The sequence below is a fragment of the Patagioenas fasciata genome, chromosome 12 (genome assembly GCF_037038585.1).
Source record: "Patagioenas fasciata isolate bPatFas1 chromosome 12, bPatFas1.hap1, whole genome shotgun sequence".
NCBI lineage: Eukaryota > Metazoa > Chordata > Aves > Columbiformes > Columbidae > Patagioenas > Patagioenas fasciata.
This window is the reverse complement of record NC_092531.1, coordinates 6375407-6402558: the sequence shown is the minus strand read 5'-3', so window position 1 is coordinate 6402558 and position 27152 is coordinate 6375407. Positions and strand designations below refer to the sequence as shown.

At 41.7% G+C, this 27152-nt stretch overlaps 1 protein-coding gene across 10 annotated transcripts in view; it reads right to left on the bottom strand.

Moving 5' to 3' along the window:
- The window catches only part of NEO1 (neogenin 1), a 165409-nt gene that overhangs the window by 93496 nt on the left and 44761 nt on the right, over positions 1–27152 (bottom strand). For all 10 annotated transcript variants that reach the window (XM_071813736.1, XM_065847835.2, XM_065847836.2 and 7 more), the window contains exon 2: positions 16815–17132. In XM_071813736.1, coding sequence (XP_071669837.1) covers positions 16815–17132 — 318 coding nt within the window. The remainder of the gene's footprint in view (positions 1–16814; positions 17133–27152) is intronic.

Below are 27152 nucleotides of genomic sequence, written 5' to 3'. Positions count from 1 at the left end.
TGTGAGAAACAGCTCTGTGACAGCACGGGTAGAAGAGGGGGAAAAAGAGGAGGAAGAAGAAGAGAAGGAGGAGGGAGAGGAAGAGGAGGAGGGAGAGCAGCTCTGGCAGACACAGGGGCAGCAGAACTGGAAACGAAGGCGGGAAGCTGAGCCTAGGAAATGAGAAGAGGGCAGGGTGAGGTGTTCCAGTGTTTGTCTCTCTTTTCCTACCACTCAACTTTCTTTTAATTGGCAAGAAATTAAATTAATTTTCCCCAAGCACCAGTTATTTTGCCCGTTGCAATAACTGGCGAGTGATCTGTCTTGACCCGCAAACTTTTTCATCTCCTTTCCCCCTCCCCATCCATTAGTGATGTAAGGAAACAGTTCAATAAATGCAACTGAAAGTGGTGTGGGGGGAAAAAACAAAGGACAACTCATGGGACAGGAGAAGGAAAAGCCTCCTCGCTCTATTTTCCACAGCAGTATGATTCTGTGATTATCAGCCCTCCCTTCTGCAGCCGCACAGGGCTGGTGGTGGCCATGGGCACAGCAACAGTCTCATTCTTCCTTACGCTTGCACTTAAAGCTCATATTGTCATAGAAACAGCCTGTCGGTACTCTCGACATTTTACCTTTCCCTCTCAAGAGCACACAGCTTCAAGCACGTACTATGATTTTTTTCCTCTGAAGTCAGTACACTGTGTGCCTTCAGTTTAAAGGAGGAAAGTGGAACTACGGTTGCAGAAGTTAACCCATCCCAGTACAATTACTGAAGCACGAGAACGGCGCCTGCTGGGAGGCAGCAGGCCCTGGGAACCTCTAATTCAGTGCTGCTGCCAGGGCTCCAGATCAGAAAACACAACACGGTTTAGGTCAGTTCTCACCTTTTCCACTTCTTCTAGCAAACCTAAAGGTGAAATCTCTTACCCATTATCTTCAGTGGTCAAAAGTTTGACCTAATTGGAAAAATTCCCATCTATCTCTTGTGAAGATGATTCTTTTACACTGTTTAAATACTCATTTCCAAACAGGTCAACCCTGTATTTTTACAAGTCTCTCTTAACACATATCTATCAAGAATGCACTAAGAATTTAACAGTAATATGACCAATCTCATATAGATTTTTAAAAAATTTATTACGCAAATACACAGCTCAGCGCTTTGCAATTCTTTTTTCCTTTAAAAAGGGAAAATAAAACACTCAGCCCAGGGATTTTAGGCTGATGCTGAGGTACACAAAATACTCACGGGTGAAAACCACCATGTGGCTCTGCAGTGTGAAGGGCAGGAAAAGGAACGGCTGAGTTAGCTACCTCTTGAGCCCCAGTCTTCTAGAAAAGTACATTACCACATGTTGCGTATCAGCTATAAACTGGTGCTGGAATCCAGCTCATGGAGTTCTCCCTGACCATATTCACTACGTCCCACTGCCTTGGAAAGAATCTGTAACACACATTTCTTTAAATGGTACTTCCTATCATTTCCAGCTTGAATCCGTGTTTACTTGCAGGAGCATCCCACAGATTTCTTTGTTTGTCTTTTAAACTGTCTGATCTTAGGTCTCCAATTGTTTCCAGAAATCTTTGGAAAAGCAGCAAGAAGCAGCTTCTGATGTCACATGTTCAGGCTTTTCTCACTTGAATGAAAAACTTTTTCACCTGCGCTGCAGGCTTGTCCATTATTAGCACTCACTCGAGCAGGAGTTTTACTATACACTTCTCATAGAACCTTTGTATATATTTCTCCCATAGAAAAACAAGTCTGAACTAACTCCAGCGTTCTGCAATCAAAGCCAAACAGGTAAGAGATTTGAGCAAACCCACAAAACATCGTCTTCACAACCTACGTTAAACAAAAGCCCTATAGTTAAAGACCAACATCTGCAAACGATCACGTGCCACCATGTGAGAGATCCAAAATGTTAACGCAATGCAAAGCACTGTGTTTAACCTCTACAGAGAAAACAAACTGTACATAAAACTTGCATCTAACTGGGGAGCAGATACAAACCCAGAGATCTTCCCAGCCCTTCAGCACAGGTGGACTGCATTTAGCACAGTACCTTTGCAACATCCAGCTCCCTTCTGTTTTGCCACCCAGTTCCCTCCATAACCTTGTACAGGTCCATCTCCAACCATCACATACTTTTCCCCCCCTTCTTGTTCTATCTGGAGGCTCCTTCCACAACCTCATTTCCCTGAGAAGAAAGTTTCTCGTTTCCCCTCCCAGTGTATTTACAACCAACTTCTTATCTTTGATCTTGACCTTGTTTTGGTATTAATTATTTTGTATCTTTGATATTTATCCATTACTCCCTCCCTCTAAGGTATTGGCATGAATAAAAATCACAGCTGCTTTCAACTTTCCATCTGCTTAGTTAATCAAGCTACAGTCCTTAGTTTCTTTCCCTCGTTCCCCATCTATTCATCTTTAAAGACTCTGAATCACAGACTATTTGAGTCGGAAGGGCCTGCTCAGAGCCAGGTATGAGGTCAGAGCAGGTTACCCAGCAATTTGGTGAGTTGGATCTTGAAAATCCACATGAATGGGGATGGCACCACCTCTTGGACAACCTGATCTACCATCTGATGAAGAACTTCAGCCTCTTTTGCTTCAACCGATCTCTAAAACCTCTTTCTCTCCCACCTCACACTGCTGGCAGAACAACAAAGAGACGACAGACAAATTGAAGTGCCTGCTGTAATTTAAGATCACAAGCATCCACAGGAACATAACAAAATTGTTTCCCTGCGTCTACTGAAAATAACTCCCCAAAAGATTTCACAACCACATTAGCTGTCTGCACACCAGCAGGCTACAGTCAATCCTGTAACCTGCCTGTTTTCTCATAAAATCACCCGTCCCTCTGTCCCAACTTAGTACCACACCAAGAATAATGCCATACCTGCATGACTTTGCACACTGTACTAATAAGTTTCACCATTATTCAGTCTGTAGCATTAATTAACGCTTCCTATAAAACCATTGGAGGCCACAGCACGAGTGACACGGTCTCCTGGATTTGCCACGCTTGCTAATTGTGTTAGCATACACTTTGTTCTTACAGCCAAATCACTGATGAAGACATTAAACATCACCTTTCTAAAGTCTAGTCTCCGAGGCATCATTCCATTCTGAAGATTTCCCTCTCGATATAACCCATTAAATTTTCATCATTACCTCAGATTCTTATCAATCTCAATATTCTCATTTCAATTTCTACCATTTTGCCCAATTTCTAACAGGAGAGCGTACCCACGGGCTGTGCCGTGGTGTGCCCATCGCATTACGGGGCTCTGAGCCATGGACTCCGACACAAACCGCAGACACCAGGCATGTCACAGTTCAGCCTTCTTTCCAATTTGCCTCCAAAATCCCTGCAAAAATGACATCAAACTGAGTGGGCTGAATTCACGACTCGTTAGAAATCTTTATTAACAGACCTGCATGTTAAGGCATGGAAAGGAGTCCTGGATCTCCTCATTTTGTCATGAGGTTTTCACCCCTTAACCCCGTACAACTACCACTCATGCAATCATCGTATCTGCAACTTGGCACATAAGCGAGATTGTTACAGCAGGACTAAATCCCGCTAATTTCTCACATAAAGCTCGACCATGCTTTAATTTAAAGTCCTAACTAGTACTATTTGCTTTCTGGACTAGATAGGCATTGTGCATTCTGTTGTGTGCAGGTGCTCCATTAAGGTTAAATAAGCTTTATTTAAGATGGTTTCATTACTCACTAGCAACAAAATTACAGTTCATTTCCCAGGTCATCTTAAATGCTAGTAAAAATCTTTATTTGATCACTGTTTTGTGTGTTTTTAAAATATATACTTTAACCTCGGCTATAATTTTGTCCTAAAGAGTAATTTTCTGTTCTACTCTTGATTATTTGCAATTTGCACTGCTTAAAAGCCTCCATTGTGGAACGGGACCCTTTTGCTTCAGCCAACAGACAACCACAAAACAATAATGATGTGTTACAAAAGGAGCTCTAAATACAAGCCTTAATTACTATTAATTCCAAGCCCTGTTTATAAACACAGTAGCAGGTCCCAGCGCACCGGCACAGCAACTGAGCTGTACGCCTGCGTTCCCCGAATTTTCTATCATCTGCAAATGCATTAACATGTAAGCGAATCCAGTCTATTTAAACTAAATACACATTTTAATCTATTTTTTCAAAATTAAATTTACAAAAATAGGTACTTTTCCCTCAATGGCTTGTATTTCTCAATCACCAAGATCTAATGAAAATTAGTTACATTTCTAATGAGCGAGCAGCACCCGCTCCTCACCCACACTGCAAGACGTTGAGTCGCATCTTTCCCATCTTTCGCAGATGTAATGATAAATGCTACTTTGAAGTTCTGATATTAAAGATAATTTTTTTCATGTTTATATGTACATTAATCATTCCGTGGCAGCACAAATATGTTAGGTATCGATTTCAGGATGCTGAAGGAAAATACTACTGACCTAGCTGACCGCAGGTTAATCAACTCCATTAGGAAGGATGATTTTCTACCTGGAATGTTCTCTGAACGTGGCAGGAGAACACAAACAACAGATTCTCACACACATACAATAGGAATTTGATGCACCACAAACTTCAACACAAATAGGGGAGGGAAGTCAATTCTGCCCCTGTTTTCTCCTTCTCTTTTGTCCCTCCTCTCTCCTCAAAGGACCAGAGCAATGGTGGGAATGTCAATGCACAAGCTACTCAATGCAAACTTGTTCCATTCAGGCAGCGTTCCCAGTCTGAGCATTACTGAGATTTGCGGCCCATTGTCTTCATTTCTGAAAAGGCAAAGACATGCCTAGAAGAGCGGTAATTCCCATGCTCCTGGAAAGCACAAATGGTAAAGTCCTGGCTGTAGTCTGCTGTAGTGGAGCCGCTGTTTCATCTCCTGTCATCTCCAGAAGAAGAGGAATTCGTTACATCGAGCCAGATGCTCGTGTAGCTCAGCAGCCTCTACACAATCACGGCCACTGTCAATAATTTTCAAGAAGGCCCAAAGAAAAATCAACTTCCATAATCAACCATTACTACGTAATTTGCTGATAGGACAATATTCTAACTTCAGAGTAAATGCTTGTTTTCTGCTCTAAATACTGTCGGTCATCACTGTAAATGCCTGATTTTATTTCACATGGATGCTATTACCAGACACACACTGAATCCTCTTTAGAATCCTACTAACCTATTGGCATCGATCTTGTCAAATCAAGACTGCAAAACAAAAATAAAAGACCAGCTTCCTTGTCTGAAGGGCACCAGGCAGCGCTACAGAAATTCATGCTTTCCCTGTCAGACCAAGTCTTTGGGAGCACGTTTTTCATGTGCCCGAGTCCCCTCTGTCACTGCTCCACAGGCTGGAATTCAATGTAATACTTTGGGTAAGCATTAAATAGATTTAAACACACAAACGTCTTGTGCGTTTATACAATTAGCTGTTTCCCAAACCTGCTTTCAGGCTTTTTTGTGGCATCTCAATGAACTCAGTAAATATTTTCCTTGCTTTTTCCCTAATTATTTCCCTTTCAGTGGGGAAAAAGTAAAAGTAGTCAACAGTTTTTCCCAACCAATTACTTCCTGTACACAAGCCACGAAAACCCTCTGCTGCCCAATGTTATCTCACACCAGTTTCTCAAAACTTACCCAAAACTCAACTAACTTTAGCAGTTTCATCTACAAACACCACAACCCTCCAGCTTTCACCTTCCCGCTCTTCTGCATCCAGCTCCTGAGAATGATTACGCAAACTGCTGATACAATTTTAAGACACTTTAATTTTCCCCCGTTCTTGTTTGCCTAATCAAATTTGAACTTATGACAAATTCACAACTCCATTAAAACAACCTCTTGGGAAGGGCGAAGGTTTTAGCAATGCAAGTAGCTAAAGGGATACCAAACACGATACCCTATTGTTGAAATAGCTGCAACATCTGTTATCCTTCCGTGAAGCAGCGGATCTCAAAGATGCCGCATATTTTGTTAGCGCATCAGCTTTTCACGCGAACCCTGTTAAAAAATTAATAAGTCCGGCCATCTGTGGACACTTCATTAAATTATCGCAGCTCCTTTTCTTCGACGGTATTCAGCATCATTTGTCTGAGCGGCAGAGGTGTGAAACATGTTTTAAAATACAATTCTGTTAATAAGGCATATTTCATGAACCTCACCAGTGAATAGATTAGACTTCGTAATTACAAAACATTCACGGAGAACAGAAGTCCAGCATCACCTGAATTAAGATAAGGGCAAGAGACGACTAGCCAGAGGAGACTGAGAATTCAGAGAAGGATTATAACACAAAGAGAGGAAAACCTACCAAACGTCCTTGTTGGTTAAATTAAAGCTTGAATTATGCAGAACACACAACAGGAACGAGACGTTTTGGTGCATACTCAGAATTCTGAACTTGTTAAACACAGACTCAGCAGCATAATTAACATGGCGTGTACCGATTTAAAAAGTATCCCTCCATCAGAATTAAGAAAAGGAAAATGGAGAGGATGTCATTGTACATATCACTAATGTACATGACATATCTACCTATGTGTGTATATATATATATATATATATATATATAAAAATCAATGCACACAGAGTAACCAGGTAGGACCTCAGAGCTGTTTTGAATGGGCAACTGGAGATCTCCCAAGGCCCCTTCCAAGCTCCATGATCCTATTGCACTATGATATGGGGAAGTATACAGAAAACTACGGAGACAGCAAAATATAGCACAAAATAGAATTCCGCTCCTCTTTCCACAGTATCTTTGAAAACAAACTTCTAAAAGGGACAGTTTGAGCAAAACCGATCAGGCCCTTGGCACAAGGCCAGACTACAGGAATTGGAGGTTGTCCCATCCCCTCTCAGACTGGGATCCAATTGCCACAGAACCACAAACCAAAATCAAAGCAAAGAAACCACACACACAAACATTTAACAGGGTGTCTGGAGTAGTAAAACTCATCAGAATATTCTCAAGTTTTACCTGGTAAAAAAGTTTTAAAAAATAAATTGTTTGATGAAAAGTGTTTATATCATTGTCCTGTGCATCCCAGGGTAGACTGTGCAAAGTCCAGTGTCCCAGAAGCCCAAACTGAAATTCAACAGCATAAGAACACAGCCATGTAGATGTGAGAAAAAACTCACAACTTGATGTGATCAAGCCTGTTTGAGTATCACAGATTGGTTCCGATTTTGAACCAGGACAGAGAAAGCTCAGAGCACCTGCTCAACTCAGTCCATTAATGGAAAAAAGCACATAGAGAGATCCTGGATTCTCAAGAAACTTTGTTAGCTGGGAGCAACTCTTTCCACCCAAACCAGGATACAATAATCTCACCTGAGCTTCGCTTGTAAAAGCTTGATGAAAACAAGTGACACAAAAGTCCATGAGATAATCCTGGTGAAACCACTAAACTTGTGACTGACAACACAACACTGAGCAAGAGACAAGTTGTACATCTAGAAATAACTTTATGATGCCGCTTTGCCAAGCGCTACCTTTAACAGACCTCGCATGAATAACAAAGTGCCAAAACAGACTGAGAAATAGAGAGTAGCCATGATGTACATCCTGATACTCTATCAACGGGGATACGGGTCTCTAGCCAAAATAAATTAACCTGAAGCAGCTTTGTGACATCCCAGCCCTGCAGCTCAGGAGAAGAAAATTCCTCCATCAAACATCTTTGTTTATGAACCAGTCAGATCAGCTCTGAGAAGGGACGAAGGGCTGGTGCCTGCTAACACCACAGAGAAAGGCAAGGAGAATAAAGAAATTAGAATATCAAATACTTTTGACTTGGAAGAAAACACTACTGGCATGAGGCACTTTATATTGAAAATGAATTTACGATTGCACAAACATCTTTGTCCTTCCTAAACTATGGAAGCATATTGTAACGGCAGATCACCCATAATGAACATGGGACAACCTCATGAACACAGTTGCTCTGCAAGTGCAGGATGTGTCCCGGCAGAGCTCCTGATGAAGACAACTCAACATGTACTGCTGCTCAAGCTGGGGTGAAGCAGTCCTGGAGATCCCTTAACATTGTATTGTCCAGCTGTACTTAAAAAAATGAATAATACAAAAAGAAGAAGTGGTAAGGACAAATTTAATCCAGCTGTCCTTGATGGAGGTAGCTCAGAAACCCTCTGGAGGAAACGCAGGAGATGAGCAACAAAGAACTGATCTTTGATAAGGTATTGGAAGTGTTGAAAAACAAGGACAAGACTAGAGAACAGAATAGGCTAAACAAATAAATCTGAACTCTAGTCAGGTGATATCAAGAAGAGATCAATAATTTATTCTGTGAATGAGATGGGAACAAGAAAGGTGAGTCGAGGAAGATCTTAAAAAATTTCAGAGGTCGCAGATGCCAAGCATAAACTACAATAAACCGAACAGGGGTGAGCCAGGGGCGCTGCCCATGGCACAGGGGAAGGTCAGGCTCAAAGTGCTGCAAGAAATAGCACAGGAATGCAGGAAAAAAAAATAGTTCTGCTAATGGAGTCGGTGACAGAATAGCACCATTAAAATCAGAGACAGGACGTGCAACTGAGGGCCAAAGACCAGAAAAGCTCCTGCATCAATAGCAGTTCAAGGCAGCAGGAAAGGCTGCAGGAACCACGGGGAACTTGATCCGCACAGACACCGAGAAATGTGGCACGTAGATATTCCCAATACCACAGAAAAATGAACTGCAAACTATGGAATAGTTTATTTGGTACTGTGGAGATCATTGTAATGGTGAGAACAATGAAGAAAGAGCTGTTGGATTTTAAGAGGAGCCCCTACAATAAGGTATTACCTCATCAGTTAAGAAACCTCAAGTCTTGATCAATAGACTGCCTAAAAAAGAACAGTACAGGCTCATAATTACTCTTTCTAAAACAAGATCAACAGCCATAACAAAAGAAGAAGAAGATTTGAGTATTTTGGTGAAAGGAAGAGCTTGACAGGTTAAATCATTTTAGATCCAGGTGAGGCTATGAATTCCGAAGGCTCGTGTGAACAAGCTAGTCAAAGAGGATTAACGCACACACAGCACTGTCACCAGAAATTTATCAAGAAACTGGAAGAAAGGAAAGGTAAAAAAGAAACATTTTGCAGGCAGCTCTATAGACAGTGACAAAGCCCCTTGGTACCTGACGAGAGACATTTAGGGATAGGAAAAACCCTGAGCAATTTCAGAGACACACTCAGAATCAGGAATAGCAAAGAAACCCTCAAAATTAAAGTGCTTGAAGACTGACCTAACAGGAGATATAAATAGAGCAGGATGCAGAGCTTCTATAGACAGAAACGACAGAAACATCTAGTTGAAAAAGACAAAGTTTAGAGACATGGCAGAAAGGAGCAGAAAGACTCAAAGGAGCACAACTAGCAAATTACTCCTCAAAACTGCATTTCGCTCCAAGGCATTGGGGGAAAACCAGCTAAGATGTGGATTGTCACAGCGCTGGCCCCGCACTGCGGACAGCGGCTGGTGATTAAGCTCCTCATAACAGAGACAGTTTTTGAAAGGTCTCTCCATAACGAAGCGTTTCACGGCTTCACTTTTAATGAGTTCAACTTCAGACCGGTCACAGAAGAGCAGACTGATGTGTTTAATCCAGGAATGATACTTCAGAAGACGTTAGAGAAGGAAGAGCAACACCTTCACAGAAACACATACATTATATAGAGACACCTCCCCACGCTCTCCCCAAAACTGGGGTTTTATATGCACATAAGCAAGAAGTGCAGGGTTTTTTTATAATTTAACATATTTCTAGTGTACCTATGTGAATGATGAGACATGGCTTACGTTTTTAAAATGTTACCAAGCACTAACCTCCCTGAAATCAACCACCGTAAGCGTCATTTTGCCTTATTAAAAATATCTTTTTCTTTTTAATGTCTTTAAACAACTTCTTGAATTTCTGTTATGAAAAATCCAGTAATTAATCATACGCACACTTCTGCCACGATCCTTCTTTCCCGTCACCTTTCATTTGGGTGGGTGCGATAGTTCTTCTAATTTTCAAAATGCAACATTCAGTCGAGTTAAATCTGAACACTGTCAGCATGGACACCCTTCACTTTCATACTAACTGAATCCGAAACATCTCACTGAGTCTCACCCGAGAACACGCAGTGATTTAGGAATACGGGTTGCATATGTAACTGTCAGTCCCCTGACAGTCTGGGATTTAGTGAGCAATCCATGGGAAAACCTGCCAAACAGAATTACCTAAGGGATCGCTGGTGCTGACATGCAGAGACATCAAGAAAAATACATATTTGAGTGAAAATATTAACAAATGAGAACACTAATCTAAACCAAGTTCATCCGGCTTTCTTGTTGAGGAGTGCTGAGCATCAGCAGCTTGCTCTCGCTTTCCACTCTCACACCAGAACTACGTTACCTTCCATATTTTCCAAACCAAAGGTCAAGCTTCAAACGTATACAAAGAGCTTTGATTTTCTATTATTTACAGCAAGTTTATGTTATTTTTTTTGAAGCACATCAACATCTAGACAACTTTGTCCATTAACCAAACATACAAAGGATACCTGCTTTGCTAACTATAAGACTTAATCTAAGTTGCAAACTGGTAAAATCTCATCTTTCTGGTTTACAACATGGAATGTTGCACCCGAGATAATGCCTAATTAAGGAAATTTTAATGAATGATCACTGGATTTAAACACTTCATGCTGGGTGTTTAAGAATCAGGACAATCAGCTACAACAACCATCTTAAACAGATATCGCAGCAAGAAAAAAAACCCCACACTATGGGGGTTTTTCTTCAGAACAATAATAATAAATTGTTACTAAAGCATAAAGTTCAGGCAGGAGTGTTACAGATCTACATGTGTCCCCTCTCCTAGAGCTACAGGAGAGGATCCGTCACCCTCCAACAGCACAAATCAGCTTGAACCAGCTCACCCACGCACACAATCAGGGACAGGGACGGTATCGGTCAAAACGGGCTGGGTGATTTGATTCAGTATTAGATGTAACAAACTTGAAACACAAAAGCTTGAAAAAACTTGCATTTTAGAATAGAAACAGTGATCATTAGGTATCAGTGAATAGTTTAAAAACAAGCAGGTCTAAAATCCTGCCGTGGGCTTTCACCCAGGATGAGAACCACCGATTTAGCTGCAGATAAACTGCTCAGCTATCTGCTTCGGATGCGGCAAGAAGCCGTCCGATACTAAATCATAACTGTGTATACGGCTTTCCAGGAGCAAAGACAGCACTCTAAACAGCAGGATGAATTAACTGGGGAGGCAAGGACTCAGGATTGGGCTGGATGAATTAGAGGCACAGCACAAAACAAGGGAGGCAGGAGCAGCACTTGTTCCCCTCCAAGTCTAGAGAATTTACTGTGTTGATACCCTGCTGATCCCTCCAACACTTCCAGGTGAAACAACACAGATTTAGTTACATTAGATTCCCACTGATTCATTTCAAACCCAAGTCCTCTCCTGCCACACTCCCAAAAATGAATTAAAGTCAACTAAATTCTGGAAGAAAAATGGTACCCGAACTCTCTAATACAATGCAAAGGGTACAGAGTCATTCATGGCCACAGGAAAACATCAACACCATTTGGTTTTGGCATCTGGTTGGGTTTTGTTGGCAAGAAAGAAGAAAAGGCACTGAAGGCTACGCCGCAGTCTTTGCAGGCTGCATACCCAAAAATGAAGGGCTCAGTATCACAAATGACTTCGATCACTTCGGTTCCCATCTCCCAAATTTATACAGTTACTGTTCGACACAAAGAAAATGATGCCGAAGTCTATTAATTCATTTTTCCTAACCTTACATTGAAAACACTATAGTTCTGCTTCTGGACCTTTGCCTTCAGTCCAAGTACTAACAGAGATCAGTTCAAGGGCTCATACAGATTTTTTCCCTGCTTTAACTGGACAACTGTGGATTTTAAGAATTTAGAATGACACATAAGGTAGAGCATTTATTGTCTTAAATGTCTAAACTCTCCCATTTTAAATAACAGCTGACAGAAACTGTACAAACTGCACTTTTGTTAAAACCACTTTTCCCATTTCCCTGTCATTGAGAAATGCATTTTGATCTACGCCGATTTATGAAAAACGCAGGTGCTTTTTTCAGAGAAAAATGTGGTTTTGCGATGAAAATTTATCACCTGTGTCACTTTTGCTGGTAAGTGCTCTCAAGTGCTCTCTGCTCAAGTACCTACGCTCTTCAGACTTTTTCCAATTCCAAGGCACACAAAACTCTTTATTAATGAAGCCGTGATCAAGATTTCCCGCCCACCCTCGCTTTGAAAGGAAATATGCAATACTGAGGAAAAAAACGCTACCCAAAATTCCTACACGGGCTTGTCTGAGTGTTCTCATCTGCAGCATCTTGGGACATTAGACAAAGTAACACTGAGTTTACTGAAGGCAAATTCTTTAGTGGCCCATTGAGAAAAAGGCAAAGCACGGGGATCTCGAGGTCGTATAACGAGCCTGCAGGAAAATCAGGATCAGACATGGGCATCTCCTGGCTCGTAACTGATAACCCCAGCCACATTACATTAAATACCACAGTTGCTGCTCATCCAGGCCTCTGAATATTCCAGGTAATCAGAGAGTCAACACATTCTGACATTTTTACTAAATACAAACCTGCCTTTGCTGATTACTGAAACCTTTTTAGATTTGGATACTACACGGCAGGAATATTTCTCAACAGAAGCTATTTGCCTGTACTTTTTCTACAAGTAATCACAGAAACGAGGTTTGGAAATTATTTTTCATTTAAATACTTGTAGAAATTTTATCATAGGTTATTAAAACGAGGTGAGGTGAAAAAAGGTCGTAAGTTATCACCAAGTGCTTTTTTGAATGAATCCTGGACACGCTTAAAGTTTGTATGAAGGCGGCAACACAGCTACATCACGGCAACCAAGGAAATGAGATGGAAAGCGCAAAGCCCAGTACCAACAAACGCAAAGATAAGTGGGAGAAGAGGAGGGAAAACAGATGGATTCACTTGGGGGGAAAAGAAGACAAGAGGTGAAATGAATAATTCAGTGAACAGTCTTTAAATGGATACACAGAACTGATAGATCCCTTTGATGAAACGTGGTGTCACCATCACACTTCAGACCTTTAGATCGTGTATCTGTTCTCCCAATGAAAGCTGCAACTAAGTAGCAGCAAACATCATCTTGGGAACACTTTTAAGCTAGGATCGTCATCCTTGTTACTAAAATACACACGATTTTATTTTCCCGAGATGAATTACAGACACAGTTCCCCAAAATCTTGTAAACCTTTTTTAAAATCGGTGCTTTGTAAGGCTTATTCCAGCCCTTCAACCCTTCTGAAGATCTAACTGGCACTTAGGTATCAAAGACAGATTTGCATTTCAAAAGCCCGTTAAAAACATACTGTAGTAAAGCACTGATTAAAACGTGTTGTGGCTTTACATAAATTAGGCAGATCCTTTGACTTCACCTACTTCGACTCTATCATAATGATGACAAAAACGTATTATAGGGACTAGATGACCACGACACCATCTCCCTCCACCACCCTGATGTTTGTGCAGTCACGTTCTGGTTGCAAGCAAGCAAGCAAAACCAATTTTAGAAAGAAATGGAACACATGAATCTACAATCTCAACCTTCATTTGCTAAAGGAACCAAAATGCAGGTGCGCACACACACCAAAGGGACAGATACACACACCCTGAAACCGCTGCTCATTAAAGAAAACTATCCAATTCCTTGCTGTTTGCCATTTCTAAAAATCAAATATTTGCTACAAGAAGTCTGGTTGAACAGTAAATTTACCATCAGGGTGCAGTAGCATCTGCTTTCAAGCCACAGACTGTGCTGATTTAAAGTATTTTTCATAATGCGATACATTATCATCACGTCTCTTTTCAATAGCTTGAGAAAGTAGATTAAAGAAAGAAAAGATCGATTTCTATGAGTCTCAGTTGTGACAGAAGCTTTGATTCTCACACCTCAAATAAACCACAGAGAGTAAAGGCTCCTCATCTATTATCACACATGGAAAAGGTTCTTCGAGGGCACATTGTCACCCGCACCACAAACTTGCCAATCCGCGCCGTCATCGATTTTGCCCTGAAACGACACATTTCCAGCAATGTGTCCGTAACACAACTTGAAGCAAAACCCCAAGAATGCAGGTCTGTAACACAGAGCATCCAGTCCCTGCACAGGAACTGAGTGTTTCGCTTTGATTTTTCCACACACGGGTTGATTAAGTCCCCCCGACACCTTACGACACCTCACATTTCCAACATCTACCATGTGCCTACACGCAGCTACAGCTTCTGACCTTCGCAAATTTCAGACCTGTCAAAACCGTTTCTATAAAAGTCCTTTAAATTACATCAAATATTTATCCAAATTTCGCAGCCTGTTCGACCTTTATTGAAGACTTGCTGCAGGTACATTGCTCAGCATTATCTATTGGCTGTCGGACAAAACTGTGCAGTTTTAAGACTAAAAACTCAAAACCTGTATTCATTCACATATATTCATATATATACAAGGTACCACAGAGTGTTTTTACTGGATTTTCTTTGCCCTGGCCTACATTACTCACCACAATTTGTCATCTTCAAGTAATGCAGTTATTTAATTAATAAGGAGCAGTTAAAACATGCAAGCTATGCTTTGTAATATTATATTTTGAATAAATTAGGTGCATGGCCGTATAACAAACCCCCTCATACGAATCCAGCATCCCACTGCTCAATTAAGAAGGGAATTAGCTGCCTCCCACTGTTACCTTGGGGCTGAGGAGAAGCTCTACAGCACTAACTATCCCCACACTTAGCACAGCCTGAGAGCCTCCAATTAAAACAAAGAGGGGGGAAGACATCATAAAATCCACTGATAATACTGAGAGATTCTAAGGAGGTTAAGAAAACCTATATAAGAAACCTGAATTTAAATACTCTCGTATTGCAAACCTTCAGCAAGCAAAACTACCCTTCCCCACAACTACAGGGTTACACTCTGTAGTCTTGCAGAGCTCTTGGCACTGAGTTAGTAAATGGGTTTTCACCCACCTACACTTGACAAAACGAACGCCTTCTGCACACTGTAGCAGGTGCTCCTGTGCCAGTTTCTACCTTAACAGCGGCATAAGGTAACAGAGAACACACCTAAAGAGCATTTTCTCTAGTTCTGAACGACAACCAAAGAAATCTGCGATTTTTATTGCATGGAATTGACCAATAATCTTCTAATACAACTGCTAGGCCAATATGAGACAAAGGCAATTATTTGTGCAGGAAATGTTCATCTTAACCAGTGTTAGACTCTATTTGTTCAGTTTTCTAGCCAAGATTTTTTGAAAACAAAACTCACCTGAACTGTGTCGGGTGGGTGGTTTTGTGTGTGTGCTTCTGTTTGTTTGGCTTTGGGCTGGGTTTTAGTACTGAAAGGCTCTTGAAGAGTCCATCCTTTTAAAAACTATCAGTTAGAATACCGTCTGCTACACAAAGAGAGGAAAAGCAAACTCGAAATTTTGAAGACATTTTGGATTCCCTTCATTTCCAACCCCATTAACCTCACCTAATGATCATAGAGAGAGGAAGGATGGCAGAAGCAAGACGCTGAACGATCTCATGTGGAAAGCCAGCAATGTAAGAAGGTGGTAATTGCCTGAGCTAAGTGCGTGAAAACTGCTTTTATTGTCCTCATTGCCGCGAAACTTAGGAATTTATTTCTCATTCGGAGACTCTGAGAGTCACTCCTTCAAGGTATAAAACCCTTGGTTCTTTTTTATTTCTGACATTTCTGATGTTTCACAATAATGCTACAAGCTAACTTAATCGAAACAACATCGGAATATAAATGCGGCTAAGCAGCAGCTCTGGGAGATGCTGCAGCGCTAGTCAGGAAGAATTCATTATCTTGAGACGTTTATTAAGCAAAGAAAGAAAAACTGTTTGAAAAAGGCTGGCAAAAATCATTAGAGACACAAAAGAAAATTGCTTCCTAGGCTTTTTCCCAAGTTTACCTTTATTTTCCAGTTTTGAAGTCTCACTAAGTCATTATAGGTCTCTTCCAGCTACCCTGTGTCCAGGACAATCTGACAGCCCAGCCCTGCCATGTAAGCAAGTGACATTCTGAAAACAGATCACGTCCCCAGCCATACTCTGCATTTTTACGTGCGAGCTTCACTTCCTGCTCTCCACCCCCAAAATCAAAGCTCTCCTGCCTGAAAGGTTACTCGGAACACCAAAGGAGGTTATGACTTGAGTTCCCTAATGTCTGTCAGGGAAGTTTTAAGCATTTGGTTGGTTGTTACTTTTCAAATTTCCTTGTTTGTAGCTGATACTCAGGAAACAGAAAAACACAACCCCCAGCACACCTTCCAGTTCTGCAGGGTCTGTCGGAGCTTCCCGAACATCCCACGTGGACAGACAATTGTCAGCATACAAGCAGGCAGAGACAGCTATTTTTAAGGGTATTTCTATATAAAGAGAAGACTGCTTTTTCTTTCCCCTTTCAAGCTGCGGTAAATCTTCATTGTAATTACATGCACCTTTTTTATATTTTTAATCCGTTCATTTCAGATTTCCTGATCTTCAGCATTTCCTGAGAAACACACATTAGGCCGTTTAGGCGAACGGAATATACAGCACCTTTCAGCTCGTAACACGAGAGATACAGTCCCAGTTACACTGACCAAACTTATCTCTTCCTTTCTCGAAAAGCGCCTTCCTCCTTTAGCAAGGCCGGAGTACACATGTACTGTTATATTAACAACCAAAACAGAAACTTACCTGCTACCGTGAGCTTTGCTGTCCTGCTGACGATGGTCCCCAGGCTCTCCACAGTGGCCACACATTGATAATATCCTTCATCAGGTTTATTATGCTTGGAATGCACCACACTGTTTATTAATAAAGATCCGTCCGGTAGCAACTGCCGACGGTCGTCGGACACCAAGTTCAGGAAAGTCCCGTCCTTCTTCCATTCAATTTTTGGCGAAGTTTCGCAGTAAGCTGAACAGTTCATGATGACAGATGCTCCGCGCACTGACAGAACATCCGTTGGCTCCACCAGAAAGTAAAACGGAGAGAAGGTTCTCACAAGGGATCCTGCAAAACACAAATTGCATCACAGTCTGGGGGTTAGCTTTCTGAATTTTCTTAAACAGAAAATGCGTCGTCATTTCAAACTGTTGTAATGTGCGCAACAGTCATCACTATTTGCAATGTTGTCTTCCTGAACATGGTAAAAATAGTTTGGTCTATATGACGGTATTTTCTGCTTTGACTATTTATATCTATGAACTCTTAAATTTAAAGACTTTTTCATCCTTGTAACATATCCTCTTGCTTGCAGTGGAGCCGATGTGGTTAACGGCCCCGAGCAATCCAGTGCGGACACAAGTCAGCCTCATCAAAACCTGTGCAAAGCCATAGATGTGCCCGAGTACCACACTTAGAACAAACAGCATGTACTGCTGGGCCTCTCTTTTTGGCCTTTTGTGGTACGGCTGCCATACCATAGCGGTGCGGTCATTTGTTTTGTATAATAAAGATCAAGATATATTAAGAATAACTCAGCCCTCAAGAGAAAAAGAGATGCCAATTCTGAGCCTAACTCATCATGCAAGTGCCATAAAACGTTTTCTTCTATTCTAGCACAGGATAAACACAATTACTTTTCCATTGTAAGTATTCCCAGAGGACTTCTATAATTAACATCTACTTTCCATGAAGAAGGGAATTTTAATTACTGTATTTCTGGTGTATTGGGTCAAGCAGAAAGACTGTGTGTCAATATCACTTGGACTTGCCTTAACTTCATCATCCAGAGAAAAGAGAAAGAAGAAAAACACGTTTAGAGAAGAACAGTTTTCCAAATCAGCACAATGTTGTGTTGAGTGCTAACAGGGCAGTTATTTTTAAAGCCAACCTTAGAAGCCCCACCAAGGCTGCCCACCTGTACTGTGACAAGCTCCACCTCTCCTCGGCTTGGGACTAGGAGTGGGATACGTGTACAAAACATCACGGCAATAGAAACTGCAATACCAGTAGCTGCCTACCAGCAATCCAAACACGGAAGTGCACAGACTAAATGGTTAATAGGGCTTTTGGAGAGAGTCCCTTCGACCTGGAGCTGCGACAAGTCCTCCTGTTTTCATAGAACGAAAGCAAGCTGCAAAAGGAAACGCTTCGAAATGCCACCTGAAAACACACAGCCAAACTTAAAAGGGCTTTTTGCAAGGCCTAGAAAGTAACTATTTTCCATAGATGCAGCAAATAACCGACCATCCTAACACATCAAGCGTATTTTACAACCACTGTGTCTACTAACGTACCCTCAAGCATGCAGCAGCAGCAGCCTTAGATTGCTATTAGCTAAAAATTTGAGAAATAACTTTTTCAAGTCACGTCTGAGGACGTTCTTTAACAGCCATGGCAGAGAAGTTCCATTTCCCTTTCCAGAGCTGTTCACAACCATTGAGGAAACAAAGATGGTGAGTGTTCAGCCAATGTATAAAGCAGTAAAGACAGACCTGTCTCCACTATACAGCACAGGTACATAGGACATTATTTTTATCTGACATCGGCGCAGCAAACCAACCCATGCACCACTTCACTTGGTCTGGCAGTACCGGTACCGGATTGCAAAATGTTTCACAATGAGGTACTTCCCGGCTGTCCTTTGCTAAGCCTAGCTCAAAGCTGACTCTATCAGACTGGGGTGAAGGACTGTGAGCACGCAACTCTTCTCACTGAAAAAGGGCCAACGAAGCACATCTGAGACAACACAGAGTTCAACAAGTTGAGCTGAAGCTGCCTGAGCCTCTCCTCACAGCACACTTCCCACAGACCATAAAAACACTTTGAAACCCCAAAGAAGGACATTTTAGTGACACTTCCAGCTACAGGGAATCTGAGGGCAGAGAGGTAAGACACAATGAGCTCATCAATCACCCCTCCCAACGCTGCGTTTTCAAAGGGCTGTGTACCTCAGCGTGAAAAAAGAAATCTAAGGCTTTTCTTTGCCTTCTCTTTACCGCTACCACGCCTACAGACCTGCGGGGTGCTGTACACTCGGTGCAGTGGGACATCTCTAACACGGCTGCATCCAGGGGAGGGGGTGCCTGGAACAGTGCATGTAAGGCAGCTGCTCAAGTGGGAAGAATCTTCCCTGCGTTGTTCAGTTAATTTGTGAAAAAGACAAGCACTCCGATATCAAACTTACATCATTTAAACGTGCGCTTGTACAATTGCCTGACACAAGCTCTTGAAAAATTACGTCATTCAGGAAAATAACTTCAGACAAAACGACTCCGATCTCAGTTCTACTTAGTACATATAAATTACCTCCAACCGGCACACGGCTCCAGATTCACCTTCAATTCACTGTTGCCACCACAATTAATTCATACTGACGTCTTTCTGGCCACAACCGCCAACTCCATTGCAAGCAGAGGACTTTAATACCAGATTTCACCTGAGTACTGGAAGGAAACTGCATTCCATTTACACACACTAAACCCAATCACCATCCAGAAAGAAAACGTGAAGCGCAGGTATAGTTTCAGAATCACTTTTTCCAAATGGAAACGATAACTTAAGGCAACCAAACGCATCTTCTGTCAAAGATACCTGATGTTAGATTCATACAGGGCTTTGATGAAGAACCAGCACTTATTTTGCGCGTTGAGGAAAGCTGTGTCAATCGGGGGGATCATACTTGTCCTTTTAAGTTAGACTCCAAAGCAATTTAAGAGCACATATATAATGCCTTTGAAAACTGACGGTTAAAAGAGAAGTATTTGACAACACCCTAAGCAGAGCGGCAGGAACTCTTACAAAGCCCCTTTTGCGTACTGCAAGCCCACGATAAAAGATCCAAGCTCTCTTGCTGCCGGATTGAACTTTTAAAAGGCTTTTCACCAGAATTTAATTAACATTCCCAATGGCTCTTGTAATCCTAAAACCAGTATGTCATGCCCTTCCTAACCTAGATCATTAAAAAAGCTGTCTTCGAGAATTAGCCCAGCGTATTTTAATTGAAGATGTTACATATGTTATTCTTCGCAAGCTGCCAGCAAGAGCTCACAATGAACTTGTTTTGTGGTTTGTTACAACACCCATTGCCAAGGAGCACATTATCTATCTGGATAAAGTGCTACATGCATTAATCTCTAATTAAAATGTAAGTATTAGCAAGTTGGATTTTTTTTTTTCCTTGACAACATTGGAAACATTCTGCACTACCCAATAAGAAAAATTTAGAGATGATGTTACAACATAAATGTTTCGATGCAGAGTTATTTTCTACTTAAAATTACATGTTTCTCTTATGGGGAATATAGAATATAGACCACCTGACCAAATGAAGTTGCGCACGATGGCAATATACATAAACCAAGCAAAGATCTGTAGGATTTTGGGGGTTTTTTAAACACATCTAATGCCCAATCATATAAGTGGTGGTTGGCGAGTCCTCTTGCACTGAAAAACCAAGGCCAAATCCTTTAAATTGCATTTTCTAAAATCCATTTCATTTCTTTCTTTACAAAGCCTCTACAATCCATAAATTATGAGACAAGAATGATATTGTCTTTAAGCATCGGGAATAAAAAAAAGAACAAAAGGTAAGAGCCACCCCTGGCTGCAGATGTACAATATAAATGGTGCTGGTATGCCAATAATTCCAGCGCTGGGCTGACAGTGGAACCAAGGAGAACAAGTGATGTAACATGATGAGTAGCGCCATGTATCAATCTAGACCTTCCCAGACTTACTAGATTCCTTTCTCCTTCAGCACAAGCAGAACTCCTCTTTTTATGATTTAATACACTATTAACAACGATATTAATCAAGAAGATGAGCTAATCTTCACCCCAGCATCATTAAGCACGGCTGGTCAGCAATGATGCCTGAAGAATGACGCAGATGGGCCCTGGCCCATAACAGAAGGAGGGATGTTCCGAGATCCACAAGGGACAGACAGTGTTTTATTTCCAACACAGGGAAACAAGCCATACAGAGCCTCTTTTCCCTTCAAAAAGTAAAAGCGGGTTGCTTCTGTGCAGCAGAGACACGAGGAAAGCAGCTGGTTCAAGCACATTCTCCTGAAGGCAGCACCAAGTCGGGTGCTTGTCCTTCTCCAGAGTCACCAACCCGACATGCAGGTGTCGTCTTACAGCACAGACCAACCAGACAATGCTGAGCGAATACGAACAGCCCGGGACACCACCAGAAAACCTGCCCCCTCCTTCAGTTCGACACAATTGTCCGTTCAGAGAAATTCCTGTGTATGGACCATAGAGCTGAGCGCCCGTCTGGATACCATGGGCCCACGCGCACTTGTCACCAACGCACAGAGGACAGTTCTAGCAGCAGGAACTCTGCTCTGCCCTTTGGCAAAGGGTACCCTTCTAGAGACATGAAGCTGGGAAAAGCTGCCTATTTTTGCACATTATTCTCTAGTGGTTTCAAGTTACTGAGTCGGGAAGGGTTTTGACATCATGTGGTAACAGAAGCACAAAAGCCAAGATGCTCATTGTCATAGGAATTACTGTAAGATAGAAAGACATATTAATAATATATGTTTCAAGACTTCACCTTCAGTAACTCAGAAATGTCCTTGTCACTTACACAGTACAGCCAATGAACACAGAACAAATTCAAGCAAAGCAAAGTACATTTTACAACGATGCTTTTACAGCTCTGTCCATACTTCCAGTTCACTTTCACTCGTTAATAATGAGTTAATGTTGGCTTAATCTTAACCGACCTTCCTGATGCAACTCAAGCATGAAATTATACTTGAAAAAATTAGCCCATTTAAAAAATATGCAGAAACAAAATTACGAAAAAAGCATCCCAACAGTGCATGGTGTGCCTGCAGTAAACCACTGAAAAGCGAGCACCCGGGCACTTACTCCAACCACTCCTGTAAGTGATACCATCTCCTCATATATTATTAAATAATGGGAAGGAAAACAAGATAATAATCAACAGCAAAATCCAAACACAGATTGTAATCTCAAATACCAGCCGTTCTAGGAGATGCGTTTACGTCTGCTGTTTTGTTGTGTGGCCTTTCTAACACCTCCAGGGAGCTGGATATTTTTACCTGAATTTCCAACGCATGGAAGCAACTTCATTACACCCAGCGTTGCCGCTTAATTGCCGTACGTTCTGTGACGATGGTTCCCTTAACGAGCCAGCTAAGGAGCAGCACCACACCGAGCAGAACCATCAGGCTTGGAAAACTGAAGGAGAAAAGATGCCACAAACTGCAGTGTTGCTTTTCAACAGTTAACTTCTGCCAAGGGTTTCTGGATACCTTCAATCCACACCCCAACCCAGGAAACTGCCAACCAGCTGTGCTTCAAAAACAAGATCGGTTGGACTTGTTATTCCTCCTGGTGTATAAGGAGAAAGAATCCTTTGTACCCACTAAGACAACTCTTAAAAACAACCCTCGGGTTTTACAGAACTCGCTTCTAGGAACTGTATCCCACAAACCTCTCATCTTCTGCAAGAACATCTTTCTAAGAGGTTTTGCTTTTATAGTCAGAGGGAAAGCAAGCCAGACTGTGTAATGCCATATTTTCAAGTTAAGCCAATGAAAGAATTACCCTGAATATCGTAACTGCAACATTTCTTTCCATAATCATTTCAGAGGAATAGATTAAAAGATTTTTATCAACCTTTTTCTTTCTTTTGTAGAGCAACCAAAGCCATTCCTCTCATTTCATAAAACTATCAGGTTTTGTTTAAATAGCCAATCTCCGACACATCCCTTTAAGCTTGAGTAGGATTTAAAACGGTAAGAACAAACCGTTCTTGCAGATGTAATCCCCCGTCTATTGCTATTAATGACAGAAATACGCCAGAATGACAACGAGGTGGAAACCTCTCTGACTTAAGCTCCGGGCACAGCGGTTCCCTTGACCACAATCTCGGGGATCAGTTGTTGAGCTGATGATCTGAGAGCAGCTCCAGACGCTCCCGGGTGCCAATGCCATTGGGGTGACCAGCACCATGAACCCCCGCGCACTCTACCCAACAAACCCTCATCCCACGGCAAACTCCGCTTTTCTCACCTATCAAAATAAGCCACAGTGATTACCTTTCATAGGAAATTAACAGTATGCCAGGAGGGGGTATCTCTGCCCATTCCATCCCTTTTTTTTATGCTCTGCATGGCTCTTATTTCCCTGCAATTTTCTTCCTCACGCTTCGAGCAAAAAGATGTAATTTCTCTGCTTGGAACTTCACAGCCCTGGCTGAAACCCCATTACTGGAGTAGCCAATTTACAGCTGTCAGTTCTGGCGGTTTTACAGTAATCTGACTGCAGAGTACTTACACTTTTCATATTCTTCCTGATCAAGGATGAAAAAGACAAGAATGCCGCGCAATTTTTACTTCTCTTTATTATTAGCAGTGCTTCCTTCGGAAAGCACATCAGTTACAGGGGACCAGCGTTCAATTTTTTAATTCTTCCAGTGATCGTTTTCATGACTCTACCAGATTGGCCTGAGAAAAGATCCATCGAGCATTTCTACAAAAGATTACTAGAGGGCACTGTGAAGACACCTACAAAAGGAAGAAAACGTATTTCTGTTCACCATTGTGAACAATAGTACTTTGACTTTTCCACAGAAATAGCTACCATATGTTAGCTACTGACAATACCACATTAGTTAGAGCAGGTGAAGAACAACTGCCATTTTTTTCTGGAGTAATGGATTTCTTTCCCTAGAGTTCCAGTCTTCTGGGTGCTCAGGAATGGAATTTACCTCTTTAGATATACGCAACGGTAAAAACAAACAGTGGCTTTCAACGGGTTAAAAAATGGAAAAGCCATTTGTAGGAATCAAAATACATATTGCACACAATGCAGGCAAGATGCTGAACATCTGGAGCAAAAGATGCCTCCATCTCATCCCGCTGGCACCCTGGCTGGGCTCTGGGTGCTCACACTGGAGTAACTGGTTCGCCCAAGCCCTCCCCAGCGCTAGAGAAGCAGATTCGCTGCCTCAGTCTTTTCTTTTTGCAAGACTGGTACTTCCAAAATGGTTTAGAATATAAATATGTATAAAAAAAATTAGCTGCATGGCAATGGATTTACTACTCACAGGTCCGGGGATGAGCCCAGTTCAAGCTCAATGTTGATCACTTAGCTTAAGCAGATGCACACCAAACGTAATAGATTATTTAGAGATATAAGCTTGAATTATTTTTAGTGTACTCTTTGATTCATGTTACTTGGTAAACCAGATTTCCTAAAATTTTAAGCTGTAAGGTTCTGCTTGTATTTACCAAAAGCAACTGCAGACTACACTAAGCACCTGCAAGATGAAGGCCGGCTTGCATTTTCCTGGGAAAAATGGAACTGACTTGGAAAACAACGATCCAAGGCTAACGCAGAGACACCACAGACATCTGCAAAGCGGGGCCTATTTTGCACACTGCTAAGAAAGGATTTACCCAGAGAAAATGGCATCTTCAAGGATATGGACCAAACCCAATGTCTACAACTGAACAGAACAAACCCATGTGGAGGCTAAGAAAATGGGTCCAATGGGGAGCAAAGGACCTGGTGCTGAAATTTTCCTATTGGACTGGATTTTGGTGTAAAGATAGAAAAGTTTGTAGCTTTCTATGCCTGGGCAGACCTTTGCACAGGTACCTGGCTTGAGCCAGCCCTTCTGCTATTCTACCCCATTACATTTTTTATTTTCTGAAAATTACATCTCCTGAAAGTCTGTTTTGCATGTGGTTAAGGGCCTCACCTGAAGGTTTGCAACTGGAGCTTTAAAAATAGACTCCAGAGCCAACAGTTATCAGGGAGAGAAGAATTCTGAACATTCACACCATGACAGACATAGGCCTGGCCTGAGAATCTGTCTCCAGGGCTACAAGACACAGCCCTGGAGCGAAGAGTCATCAGAGGGAAGACACCTGACAGTTTGCTTCCTAAATAATAGAGCAAACTCACCACCACACTCTCTAAGGTTGCATTTCTCTTTAAGAAATCTAAACATTGTTCTGCAGCAAGCAGAACCCTAGAAATTGCTCCCCTGCGCCATCAGGGGACGAACCCCCTGCATGCGGTGGGTTCCTCCGGCCCACCCACTCAATTCAGTGCTTCGGGGGGTGACATGGTGACAAAGACGCTTGCAGAGGTGTGAAGGGCAAGGGGGATGCTGTTACCAACTCAGGGGGGCTCCAATTGCAGCCAACGGTCAAAACGGTATGCAGGAGGATACATGGGGATGATAAGAAGAAGCGCGGTCTCTATGGGAAGCTTGAAGTGGAAAAAAAAAGGGTTGAACATTAAAAAGAAATAAAGATGCAAGCAAGAACTCAACTGAAAGTTGCTGAACATCTTTTCCGGTGTCTTTCTAAAGAGAGAGACCTGTCATGTTAAATAAAAGAGGGAAAAAATCTTAACAAATACCTTTAATGCTAGATCAAGCAAAGACTATCCAAGAGGACCTGGAAACAGAAGAACAGGCGCATCAGATCAGAGCAGAGAGAATCCTTTTAACTCGGTGTCTTGTCACAGCGCACTCGAGAGCGGATGCGAGGGAACACCTCAGAACTGAGCAAACACACACACAAAACCCGCCCAAATTCAGCCTCTGCACGGCACTGAGGGACCCGGGCGGCCAGGAGTGGGTTTTGTTCTTAAGCTCAACAGCTCTTGAAGAAAAAGCACCAGCAACCTCTGCTGGCACCTCTGAACTGCCATGGAGGGCTCTAATTTAGGGGCCTCGTGCTGAAGGATAAAGACACCCAGTTAATTCTGTACACTCAGCATAACTAATTGTACAGCCTGTTTCACTCATCTGGCTTCCTATGCAGCAACCACTGTCCAATCACACTGTTGATCTGCAATATATAAAAATATAATTACCTTAGCTATTTATAAATGAGGATTTTATTGATCTTTCAGATGCTAGTAAAAAAAATGCGAATGGTAGAAAGGCAAAGACACACATAACAGACGCTATAAAGGTACCGCAGTGTTTTTAAGAACCACAATTTAAAAAACATATTTACGCTAGTTTTTCTATCCCGTAAAATTCAACATTTGTGCCAGAGTTCATTACATAGATGAATTAAGTTGCAATAAAACTGATGCTTCCCAAATCTAAGCGATAACAACTGATAACCAGGAGCATCACCCGTTGGTTTCGGTTTGCATTGAGTGGAAGGGTTTGGCACGCTGGTTGTTTGAGAGGCCCCCCCAAAAAGCTGTGCATTCTAAAGATAAAAGCCTGGAGATGCTCAGTTCCCTCACACACTCAATACTAACTCAACTACAGAAAAATACACAAGGCACTTGACGCTAGACAACAGATTAGAGATTTGCCTAGTCTTGAATCCCTGCAAAAGGCAAGAATGAGCCTTGTGATTTCATTATATAGCAGCAACCATCTAGAAGCCTGTGAACTTTAAGCAACAAATCATTAAGTCATGTATACCATGCCTTTCATTAACATTTATACACACACCCATATATATCAACTTTATATATATGCACACTTTATGTTACACATACAACTACCACTGTCCTCTACAACCAATAATTTTTCAAACCTTGATTACTTTTTCAAGACAAACATTTAATAATTATAAAAACTGCCACATGCATCAACCAAACACAACTTATTAGCCTTATAAACAAATACACATCATATGGCTTACAAAACCAGAATATTACTGAACCAGACTACAGGACAACTTAAGAGATTCCGAACTGGTAAAACACAGGGATTTGCAGATGCAGAAATTAAAAATTGTTATCCAGATCAGTCCCAATGCTAAAAAAAAAGAGGCTAACTAGTCACAAATGAACACCATTTTAACTGTGCCCACGAATAAGCCAAGAAACACCACTCAATTATGTGACGGACCGGTGTCCACCAGCAGAACAGTTGCAGCAGTAACTCAAGCACACGTCGCTGAGTGAACAACTCCTTCAAGTCACTTAGTTTTTTACTGTGAGCAGTGGATAGAAGTCTCCACTTGTGTCACCTCAACAATACACTGGTTTTACAAGCTTCAAACATGTTTTTTTTATCCTCTCAAGCGTGAGTTGTGCCCACTGATTTGGAAACATTTCCTGC